The sequence below is a fragment of the Doryrhamphus excisus genome, linkage group LG17 (genome assembly GCF_037039965.1).
Source record: "Doryrhamphus excisus strain RoL-2023G ecotype Guam linkage group LG17, RoL_Dexc_Guam_v1.1, whole genome shotgun sequence".
NCBI classification, from domain to species: Eukaryota; Metazoa; Chordata; class Actinopteri; order Syngnathiformes; family Syngnathidae; genus Doryrhamphus; species Doryrhamphus excisus.
In genome coordinates this window covers 18,444,169-18,455,836 of record NC_136373.1, presented here as the reverse complement: position 1 = coordinate 18,455,836, position 11,668 = coordinate 18,444,169, and the positions used below count along the sequence as shown (strand labels likewise).

General features: G+C 48.2%; 2 protein-coding genes across 2 annotated transcripts; one reads left to right on the top strand and one right to left on the bottom strand.

Moving 5' to 3' along the window:
• Window positions 1-576: 576 nt before the first annotated feature.
• Window positions 577-3,435, bottom strand: LOC131137332 (membrane-spanning 4-domains subfamily A member 3-like). Its single transcript, XM_078798044.1, has 8 exons — window positions 3,318-3,435; window positions 2,937-2,977; window positions 2,030-2,218; window positions 1,623-1,733; window positions 1,494-1,550; window positions 1,256-1,417; window positions 991-1,107; window positions 577-885 (listed from the first exon to the last, which is right to left on the bottom strand). The coding sequence occupies exons 1-8, from the start codon at window positions 3,433-3,435 to the stop codon at window positions 805-807; spliced, it is 876 nt and encodes a 291-aa protein (XP_078654170.1). The 3' UTR covers window positions 577-804.
• A 944-nt stretch (window positions 3,436-4,379) lies between these two features.
• Window positions 4,380-11,093, top strand: leng8 (leukocyte receptor cluster (LRC) member 8). The gene is made up of 15 exons (XM_058084280.2): window positions 4,380-4,714; window positions 4,952-5,066; window positions 5,132-5,254; window positions 5,326-5,403; window positions 5,558-5,960; window positions 6,037-6,184; window positions 6,263-6,433; window positions 6,508-6,747; window positions 6,978-7,139; window positions 7,436-7,730; window positions 7,811-7,912; window positions 7,971-8,039; window positions 8,400-8,529; window positions 8,610-8,817; window positions 8,894-11,093. Exons 1-15 carry the CDS (start codon window positions 4,674-4,676, stop codon window positions 9,054-9,056), a joined length of 2,448 nt encoding a protein of 815 aa, XP_057940263.2. The 5' UTR covers window positions 4,380-4,673; the 3' UTR covers window positions 9,057-11,093.
• Window positions 11,094-11,668: the final 575 nt, after the last annotated feature.

Sequence of the window (11,668 nt, the reverse complement as noted above, 5' to 3'; positions counted from 1 at the left end):
TGGCCCAGGCGCCATTTTGAGTGCAGCACAACAAGCGTATTTGTACGAGCTCACCTTTATCTGCTTCTTGTCTAACCAGTTTTTGGCGAAACGGAAGATGTAAGTGTTTAAACATGTTGTGGATTTACCTTTTATTGCTCTAACTTGGTGTTTATTGTCATCTTTGTCTAATACTTTTTCTCTGCTAATGAGAGTGAGCTAGCTTGGACCTCTGTTTCGCCCCGATACGTGGTCAAGACGAAATCAATCGATCACAGGCTAATTGATGATCATGATGAACCACGAACCAAGCGTTTCCCATTTCACCAAAAATAAAATAATATAAATAAATTAAATAAAAAAGACGATAAGCGACCTCGGCTCACGTCTTTTACCTCTGTAGTTTTGCGGCCAAGCGGGAGATGACAATCAGGCAGCTGTGTGCATTCATGGGGAAATGTCGCCACCTAACGGCAATTAATGTCATCACATCACAAAGGAGAAGGGCTGTCAAATGATCACATTTTATAATCACATTCATCCGTTTTCAGATTCAATTAATCATGATTAATCACCACTTTCAACTATGTCTGAAAAATTAAAATTTAATTGCATTTTATTGAAAGAACAATAAAACAGCAGTATATAGGAGTATATACCATAGATGTATATGTACTATATTTTGTCATGAAAAATGCTAACACTAGTTACCCTGGCCAAGTTAGCATGCTGCCATGTAGAAGTTGCAGTGTAAGCTTGCATTTGAGGATTCATGAATTGGATGTATTGTACTGTACGTGCGGTATGTATACATATATTCATATTCTAATATTTGTCTTCCGGACTGGGAGCGTCCAGGATAAAAGCCTTCACTCCTGGCTGGAATTCTTCAACATCTTCATCACGCTGCCGGCACAAAATCAAGTTAATAAGTTAGCGTTTACAGATACAGATACCTACAGATACCTACATATGAATACTATACTGTACTATACTATACTGTAGCTATACCTTCTTTCTGCAGCCAAGCACCAAAGCCTTGATGGCCAGAACGCTCATGCTGATGCTGACGCACAGCTGGAGAGCAGCCAGCACCACCAGCGTGACGTCCATGCCTCTTATCAACCTCTGACAAGAAAAGTAGAAATGATCATAAGGCTAATACATGAGTCTGATTTCATATGACATATCTGTCTAGCCCATAGCGCCCCTGCAGGAGCGGAGCGGTATTACTAGCTATTTGTGTCTGTTTACTGCAGTATTGCGTAAGTCTTACCATTGCAAAATAGGCCACATCTTGACAAGCGGAGTTATCAAAGTACGGCCGGACGCCGCAGAACAAGTAGAGGGAAAGCTTTCCCATGTCAACGGCGTACAGCACGATGGCCACAATGGCCAAGATGGCGCTGGCGATGTTCATGAACACCGTCAGGCCCACCTGAGGGGAAGGACTTCCTTCTTTATTTCAAGTCATGAAAAGGAAACGATTAGCTTTTTAACACTTTCAGACTCACCAAGCAGCAGGAGGGGCACTGCCCCGCCAAGATGGACAGGATTCCTGTGCTGACAAACTACACACAACTCCTTTCAAATGTTGCTTTGGGAAAGTCTTTAGAAAGTGAAAGCGAAAGTCACGGATTTACCACGGCACCCAGCCAGTAAGCTGCTCCCAGACTGGCCAGAAAAAAGGGGTGTTGCCACGTTCTTCCCGGCCCCAGTCCGATGTTGAACACGCCCACCAGGATCTGAATGGTCTGCAAACACAAAGACCAAGTAAGGGTTAGGGCTAGAACTGGGACTGGGTCTTAGGACTGGGTTAGGGCTAGAACTGGGACTGGGTCTTAGGACTGGGTAAGGGCTAGAACTGGGACTGGGTCTTAGGAATTGCTACTCCACTCTATTGCTAGTGGGAGCTAGCTCGTGGCTACTTTGCTAAGTGTGTTTCATAGCTTGTTCTGAACTCCTGAGTGGAAAAGGTTGACTGGAGCAAAGGTCCTTTTGTACGGAGATGAGATGTTGAGTGTTTCAGTGGAGGCCAACGATGTCGTACCCCAAGAACGGCTGTGGCCCCGCCCCTGACCACCACCCTACAAGGTGAGCAGCTGATTGGACAGCAGTGGAACGGCTGACGCAACCGGAGGTACAGGTTTCGCACACCCTGGTGTCGGACCACAGGAACCACCATCCTGGAGGAGGACAAGTCCACGATCAGTCCTGACTCTTCATAAAACAAAGATGTCTGCCAGCCGTACACATGGCAGGACAGTCCTGGACCCTATGTTGGAGAATCTCCTTCATTGGCAGCCAAGCGCTCCTGTCACGGAGAGGATCTTTGACTACTAGCAAAATAAAACCACCCAACGCTCCTGTCCTACACAGCGGTGGTTCTCAACTGGTGGGTGGGGACCCAAAAGTGAGTCGCCAAGGATAACATTTGGATGTGTCCTACACAAATAATGTTGCAGATTTAAAAAAATGAATTTCTAATGTAAAGTGGAGCAGTTATGCCGTCGTTAGCAAAAGATCAAACACACGTTTCCTTGCTTTCACTTCAAGTAGAAATTAATACATCAATGAAAAACATATTTATACATGACTGAAAATTCAACAAAAAGAAAAAAAAAGATGTCTGGAAACCAAGTCATTAAGAGAAATGATGAATAATTGCGTTGAAAAGTCATGAAAAATGAAATAGGAATAAAACTTATGGTGAAAATATTGGTTTAAAACAACATTTAAAAAATCCTGACCCGTTCCCGACCCGTTCCCGACCCGTTCCCAACCCATTCCCGACCTGTTCTCAACCTGTTGTGAAGGATGTTTGACTCCATCGCATGAAGAAACATTGAACGTTAACTGAAGGCCAGCAAACATCAAACATCAACGTCCTTGAGGAGATCCAGTCTGGCTCTCCTGACACTAAGTGGACTATTCCGAAGGCCGAGTAGAGGACTCACCTGCTGCTGCTGCTGCTGCTGCTGCTCTGCCGTCTGAGTGACTGGAGAGGAATGCCAGGAGAAAGGACGCTACCTGGTTTCTTCACAATAAAAGCTCTCCTTCCTCTCCTCACTCCCCCAATGGCGAACAACAAGGCAGAGACCAAAGTACCAGGGCCCCTTGCCTTTCCTATAATGAGGCCATTTTAGGTGAAAGGACCCCCCATGGGGTATATCCATACATGCTCTTTATTAGTAGAATCTTTTTATTGTTACTCCATTTTATACTCAAATTAACATTTTTGGCTTCTTTTTCTAGCCGGGCTCGTGTTTGACCATGTGATATCACCTTGGGAGCAGCGGAACACCTTAGATCTTATCAAGGTTACCAAGGTTACGTACAGCAACCAAACTTTGGCCATGACAGCTGAGACCGCGTGGACACGGTGGACAAGGTGGACAAGGTGGACAAGGTGGACAAGGTGGACAAGGTGGACAAGGTGGACACGGTCGCCTGCATACAGTATGTCCAATATCTATACATTTCCACCCCCCCCCCTCATTATTTTCTTGTTTTTTTCACATTTTTATTAATTCATTCATTTTCTACCGCTTATCCTCACAAGCGTTGCAGGGGTACTGGAGCCTATCCCAGCTGTCTTGGGGGAGAGGCGGGGTCCATCCTGCACTGGTGTCCATCCTGGACTGGTGTCCATCCTGGACTGGGGTCCATCCTGGACTGGGGTCCATCCTGGACTGGTGGCCAGCCAATCAGCCAATCCCAGGGTACGTATAGACATATAGACATTGTCCTAAGTTGGGACACACACCCTCCCACGGGTGGGAAGAAGCCGTCCGGTTGTTGTCGCTGTCAGCTGTCAATCACCAATCCTGCCCCGCCCCCTTCAAGGCGCCCCTGAAAAAAATCGTCAGAGAAGCTGCGAGCCTGCATGGTGTGATGTTTAACCAGCTTATCAAGTCCAAATATGCTGATGTATTATGAACAATCTGTATTTGCTCGACTTCCTGCCTGCACGTCCTCTACTTTTACCGCTTGGTAGAAAGAAACACTTCCAAGGAGGAAACGCGGCAGTTTGCATGACTAGATCATAAAGCTATGCTCCTGCCGATAACCGCAAATAAAGGCCGGAGGCTGGAGGCGAGTGCCAATGTAATTACGCTGTCTCGCCTACAAAGTTGTGTTTTTTTCCCCTCCAGCATCTGTCATAACATCGTATGTAAAGGATAAATGACAACCAATAGCTCTTTTTCTCACTGAGGCGTTGGCAACGGTGCTTTTTAATAGGTGGAACTTAAAAGTACGTCTATCCAACTTTCACAGAGTACATTAATCATGAATGAATTACACGTCAGCCAACTGTATTTTCGTCAAATTTAGTGGCCAAGTTCCTTCGTAGTCAAGTGGTGACGCATTTCCTGTAGACATGACGTCACAGGGCTTGGCGTTTCACCCGGCCGCCATTTTGTATCGCCAGTCACTCCAAGTTGTTTGGCAGCGACAGAAGAAGTGAACTGGTTTCATACGATGTTATTTCTATTTCGATGAATTTGTTTTGGTCGGAACTAGAATCCAACGACGGGTTTCCGCTGTTTGTGTTGCTATCCAACGTGTCACCGTCTAAACATTTACGACCTTTGCTCCAGTGTACAGCTAACAGTGTTAGCTTACCCCCTGCTAGCCAGCGAGCTAGCTAAAAGCCGTCCTAGCATTACGCTAGGTTTTGGGGAAGAGGCGAAATGGCGGCCAACACGGCACAAGCAACCCCGACAAATAACTGGTATGTCACCCTCCCGGAGAAAATCCCCGCCGCTTAACTATGCAGCACAACTAATTACGTCTGACCACAGCGATACGGGAGAGTCGTTGGAATCAAGCCTGGATTAAGATTTAGCATCGAAACACGAGGCTAGCTAAGATAAAAACGATTCCACATATGCACATCGAGTCCATAACGTAAACACTAGCACCGTGTTCTATGTGACCACTCTAATCGAACTTTATTATTGGATGGCAGGTCTTATGGTGCTACTGCAGAAAGCCATGTCCATGAAAAGCCAGAATGGGAGAAAGCAAGGCAGGCACTTGCTTCTATCACCAAGAGCCAGGCCAAGAATACGCAAGCATCAGAGGTAAAGCCCACATTATGAAATCCTTGTTGCCGCCTGGCTCATAATGCCGGTCCTGTTTTTGACAGTTTCAGGCGAGAGTGACTGACGTTGCCATGCAACAGCAGCAATATTATCAATGGTATCAGCAAAATCAACCTCAGTATCCAGGATACACATACCCGTATAACTACTACTACCCCATGGCTCCTGTAAGTACAGTGCACTTTTTTATAGATTAGATACAGTAAGACAACATGACATTGTACTCCTGTCTTTACAGTATGGAGTTTCGTATCCTCCAAGTCAGTATCCCGCACCCCCGGGGACTTACCCGACAACGCCCGCCTCAAATGGACAGGTATGATGTAAAAATTGCAAACGGTGCAAGTACTGAATTTCTAAAGTTGTTGAAATTGGTCGCCATGCCGTGCCATGCCATGCCGTGCCACGCCACACATAGTGTATATGGTATTCAAGTCAACAGTCTTAAGTCTCCACCTTTCTCTCAATAGCCTCCTCCAGTACCTGGAATGGAAGACCAGACCCCCAGCTACACCTCTCAACCACAACCCCCCGCCACTCCCCAGCCACCCCAAAGTCCAACCGCCTCAGAAAAGCCCACTTCCGCCCCACCGCCCCCGCCCCCACCCAATTCCCAATACCCCCCTCCTCCGCCACACAGTGCTTACAATCCTAGCAGCTCCGTACCCTATCCATCTGGGGACTCCGTCCAGGTTTACAACTCTTGCCCACCAGGAAGGACTAACTATGGGACAGGGTTTCAGGCTCAGAACAGCTATCAGCCTCCTCAGAGTCCATCCCAACAGCAGGCAGGCCAGTATGGAGCAGGTTTGGGCCGAGGAGAGACTAATAAGCCCAAAAACCCAGGACAGCAACTCTGGCATCGCATGAAACGTGAGCTTCTAAACTCCTTCACAGCCATCCTCTTAATGGTATGTGGAGCCTGTACTTAGCATGTATTTATCTTCAGAGTCTCCGGGCACCGCCCCTTTGAAGTTCAATATTCCCAAGAGGCCTTACCAGGTTTCTAGCCAGGCCTTTCCAGCAAGCGAGCCGGCTTCCGGGCTCAATCCAGCACCAGCCTCTCCGGTGACTGCCAGTGCAGCACCTCAGACACGGTAAGCCCTGGACCTGGACAACTTGTTCTTGCTTTATTGCTAGATGGTTTGGACTGTCTTTTTTTTTTTTGTCCGCAGACCCCAGGATTGGCCCCCGGCCATGAAGGAGTATGTGCAGCGCTGCTTCACAGCCTGTGAGACGGAGGAAGACAAAGATCGTACAGAGAAGGTGCTGAAGGAGGTTCTACAGGACCGGCTGAAGGACGGCTCGGCTTACACCATCGACTGGGACTGTGAACCACTGCCAGAGTGAGTGTGGTGTTTCAGCCTTCATAGAAACGTGGAAATATGGTGATTAAATCTGATGTCATGTGACTTTATAGTTTGAAGGGAAAGCAGTCTCGCTGGGTCGCAGTCCCGAGAGGTGCAGACGGCTCAGCCGGTCGAGGTGCAAGTATAGCTGCCGCATCGCGAGGCAGAGGTGGTGGTCACAGATTGGGACATTACAGGAATATCTTTTCTCAACGGAGTCCGTCTTCCACTTCATCACAGTCCTCTTCGCGCTCCCCCTCCCCTAACCATGGCAGAATCCGCGACCGAAGCAACCAAAGGCATCGGCGCAGGTACACAACCCTCACTTCCCCTAGGATCTAGATATGGGCATCTTTGGATGGAGCAGGGCAGTGATGGTAATCGGCCACTGACACCGCTCTTCCGTGGGGAGATGATGCTGTGCATTGGATGATGATGATGATGGAAAGGAGCCTCCTCAGCGTTCAAACTTTCGAGCCACTTCTTTTTCTGTTGGTGTAACCCTGCATTGGCGTTCTGTTCTATTCTTTTCTCGGTCCAGCGAATCTGGCTCACATTCAGACAGCAGCCTTCCCAGCGACCTGCGACCTCAGCTGTCAAGACGAAACCAGAAAGGCGGTCGTGGGCGCGGCAGCGACAGGGATAGAGGACATGGTGGCGGAGAGAGGGGACGGGGGCGAGGAAAAGCCAACAGGGGAAGGAGGTAATTGGTCAATTTCTACCACCTGACGTTTACTTGGTAGGGGCGTCACAAGACCAGACCGGTCATGATATTGAGACCACGGGATGTCACAAAACACGTTAGGTCCTTTTTTTTTTTAACCATAAAGTATCATAATAGTGTCATGCAATAGTTCCTTTCCTATGTAGTCTTTCATTCTGTAAAGTTGCAGAGTTTGTTTTCTCACAGGCAATTGGTACGAGCTGTCAAATGTTTGCAGCATTTCTTCGTTCCAGCTTGTAGCCCAACCTTGCCAGCTCACCGTTTTCTCTTTCCAGGAACACAGACGACGCTGGTGCAGCAGGCAGTAAGAAGAGGAAAGGTGGTAATGCCGGTCTTGACTTCCATGATCCTGACAGGGAAGCCAAAAAGCTGAGCAGAGCAGCCAGATTCCAGAAACAGCTTCGCTCGGAACCCCTGGTGCTGTCTATAAATTCTCTTGACCTACCCGATGGGACACAGGAGGGCCTCAGCTGGGAGGACTGTCCCATTGTCGGAACGTGCCAGGACATCACCAAGCGTTACCTGAGGCTCACCTGTGCCCCGGACCCCTCCACTGTTCGCCCCATTCATGTAAGCTGCTGGTCATTAACACAGTATGACATGAGAAAACCATCAACCATCAACCACCTTGATGTTTCTTCCTGTCACAGGTGTTAAGAAAATCTTTACAGGCTGTGAAAGCGGACTGGAAAACCAATCAGGACTACACTTATGCTTGTGAACAGATGAAGTCCATACGGCAGGACCTCACGGTTAGTACTCGTGGCATCGTACCTGCGTTTACTTTTTCTAACACAGAGTTCTGTTCAGGTCCAGGGAGTTCGTACCGACTTCACCGTGGAAGTGTACGAGTGTCATGCACGCATTGCCCTGGAAAAGGTTAGTCTGCACTCTTATCTCAGTCCCAGCTTTCAGCGTTCTTCCTTTGACTGTTTGACCAAGTTTGTTCTGATTAGGTGCATGTAAAAGATTTAGAAGGTAGCGTGCCATCTGCTGTACAGAGTTGTAATGACAAGATCTCACAATATTACTCTTCCGGGAAAAACTGCCTCATGGGCACTAGGCTCTTTCATGATGATAAATAAATCATACAAGAAATGAAAATTCATTAGACAATTTTGCCGGCCTCAATATATTGGCGTCTGCATGCGTCTGTTTTCCTCGTCTGCCGCCTCCAATCGATCAGGAAGAGACTTCACAACGCCGCTCGGTCCTAAGAGTCTATGCTTTGTAATTCAGGGTGACCACGAAGAATTCAACCAGTGCCAGACCCAGCTGAAGGCCCTCTACAAGGACAACCCCTCGGAGAACATAGGAGAGTTCACAGCGTATCGCTTGTTGTACTACATCTTCACTAAGAACTCAGGAGGTATGCCCACAGACATCACCACCACCCTTGGCCTTCCTCTTGTCCCCTTCTCAAATCACGTGTGATCTCAACCCCCTTAGATCTCATCACTGAGCTGGTGTACCTGACTCCAGCGCTGAAAGCCGACGAGTGTGTCGCTCACGCTCTCTCTCTCCGTGCCGCCTGGGCTTTAGGGAATTATTGTCGTTTCTTCAAGTTGTATAAGGAGGCACCGCGCATGGCTTCATACCTCATTGACAAGTTTGTGGAGAGGGAGAGAAAGATAGCACTTCGGGCCATAGTCAAAACGTAAGTCCATCCATCAGGACACGTTCCCCAGTCATGCTAAAGATGCTAAAGCTGTGACGTCTCTGCTTGTCTGCAGGTTTAGGCCCGACTTGCCGCTGCAGTATGTGCAGTCCACTCTGGGCTTCTCTTCTTTAGACTCCTGTGTGGAGTTTCTTACCGGGCTAGGTGTCACATTCACCCCGTCGGACCCCCTAAAGATAGACTGCAAAAACAGCACAGCCACTTTGGCTGCCTCCTGAGAGTGGGTGTAGCGCATTAGATAGAGGGCGGACACTCGCGGGGGCCACACACATCCCCGATATTGACCACACAGCCACTTCAGAGAGGCAGACACACCCACAGAACATGACCCCATCCACAGGTTACTCAACACATAGACACAGTTTGCCCGTACCGTAGTTCACCCTAGGAAGCTCATCTCTCCACAGTAGCGGTGCCAGGAACATCACCTTAGCGGCCCCCCAGCTGCTTCCACTCACGCCACACCGCAGGGGGCGCTTGCATCATGCTTCCTGTTCCATTAGCACTGTCGGATGTCAACGCTAACAGTGTTCTGTTATGTTTTCTTCCTTCCTCAAGTCAACAGCTCCAAGACCCGACAGCGGATGTTCAAGTCCCGCATCCTTGCAAGCCTCAGTGTGAAGACAAAAGAGACTGTGAAAAACACTGAAGATCCTCGCAGGTTGACGAGAAGAAGTGGTTTGTATGTCACGCCTAACTGCTTGGCCGCAGTCGTGAGTTGAACCTTTGGACTCGAGCGCACTCTGTAGTCCAGTCCAATCATCAAAGTCTGGAAGATGACATCTTCAAACATGAGAATGAGCCCCATCGCCGAAGAAGGCCAGTCTTGTCAAGCCAGGAGGAGGAGTTTGTCAACTTGGGTGGAAGATATCGCCGCGGCACCTGTGGCCGTCGCCGCCCCACGTCTTCCATCGGTGTCGATGACCTCGCTGGAAAGCCGCCCACATAACAGCACCGCTTCTCCGAGACCAGATGGCCGCCTCCGGTTTGTATGCAGCTCGTCTGGATGTGGGTCTGAGGGCTGGTAAGACAAGGACTCAGGAAAGAGCTGGATGACCACCACACAACATGTCGCCTCTGGTAGACCCCCCTGGTAGACCCCCGCTCAAGGTTGGACAGCAATATTTCAGCCTTTCATTGATGGCAGGAAAAAAACTTTGAATTGCCGTAATCTTAAAGGTGATCACCTGGATATTGGAAATGAAGTATAGCTAGTCCAAATAACGGCAAAGGTCGCCATGAAAGTATTGATGAGCATACAGTGGGCGGCACAGCAGGTGGTCAGTCTACTGTCAGGCTTTTGGTGGAAGGCATCAAGCCTGCCCACAGTCCCAACTAGCTGAAAGGATTTTAGGATGATTTCAATGGTGTTAATAATGCATGAAGAATATGGAGTGGGAGGCGCTTTTAAGAAAGCGTCTTTGTACTATTTCTTTTCAGTGCCGTATCTAGTTGTAAATATTGTATGATCATTGCTGTCATTTTGATTCCTCCGAGCGCGTGCACGCGTGCAGGTATTATTTTGCCACACATGGGTAAGTGTTTACTTTTTTGCAGAGTAAACATGCTGAGCATACAGTTTGTCGTCTGGGTGCATTTGTTGGCACCCGAACGACTCACAAAGAGCTAAAGCGCCCCGATCAGATTGACCTTTTGACATTTAGTGTCAGCGTGACTGTCATTGTCATGTTTTATGACTATTGATCTCAACATGTGTTTTTTCCTCCCCCCTTGTTTGACCTCGTCCCCCATCCTGTCTCCTCCCCGTCCCGCACGCTGCGGGGCGGCGTCCCGCTCTTCGGCTGCATTGGTGGAGCACACGAGGGATCTGTGAGGAGGAGCATGCTGCTGCATCTGTCAGCCTCCAGGCAGCAAGCGGAAAGAGTCACTTGTGTCTGAGCCTGCAAGCCATGAGTGGATGAATGTGTGCTAACAAGTCTTACTCCAATGTTTTTGCTTTCTGTTTCCCCTCCACTTTACTGTTGAGTTTCACGATGCTATCGTTTAGGTTTATTTTCAAATAACACGTTTGTTTTCCTGTGAACTAGTCCATTAAGGCATAGTCGAACATCTGCTGCCAAACATGTGGAAGTCCGCAGACACACCTTACTTTTTAATGTTTTTGTTCCTCTCTGAAAAGCTAAAAGTCGTTACTTCAGTATTTCTGCTGCCATGTACTATTTATCACCTCATCAGTCTTCTCACTTCCTTGATATTTTTCTGTCAACGCCCCGCCCGCCCTGCCCCGCCCCTCCTATCTATTCTCCCCACTTTACCTTACCTTTCCTCCCCATGCATGCTGACCTGCCGTCCTCCCCTCGTCCTGCTCACTCCTATATGTTTGTTCATTTTTTTATATGTTCAGTATGTTGCGCTTGCACATAGTCATCATTCTTAGACAATGCAACTCACTAACATTTGTAGCTGAAGTTGATTTGCATTTTCTCCCTCCCTCCCTCCCGCCCTACAGATTTACCACCAGCATTTGTTTAAATATTGTGTACATACTGTTCTTTTGAAGCATTAATAAAACACGTATAAAGAGCATATTTGTGGTGTTACAGTGAGCAACAGAATAAAAACAAGGCTTGTATGCATAGTTTAACATAACACTTTATTATCAAATGTCGATGTCAAGAAGGAAATATCTGACACGGCGGTTCACACACGATTGACTAACCCGGCGAAAATAATGGCTGGGTACGAAAAGGTGTAATACTCAAGGCACACCTTTGGGTAGCGCTGTTGGGCACAGACAGACGCCGCATCGAGTGGGGCTGTCCACTGCTGCGATACGTCAACGTCACCGCCATATTGGATGGGTCAAGGC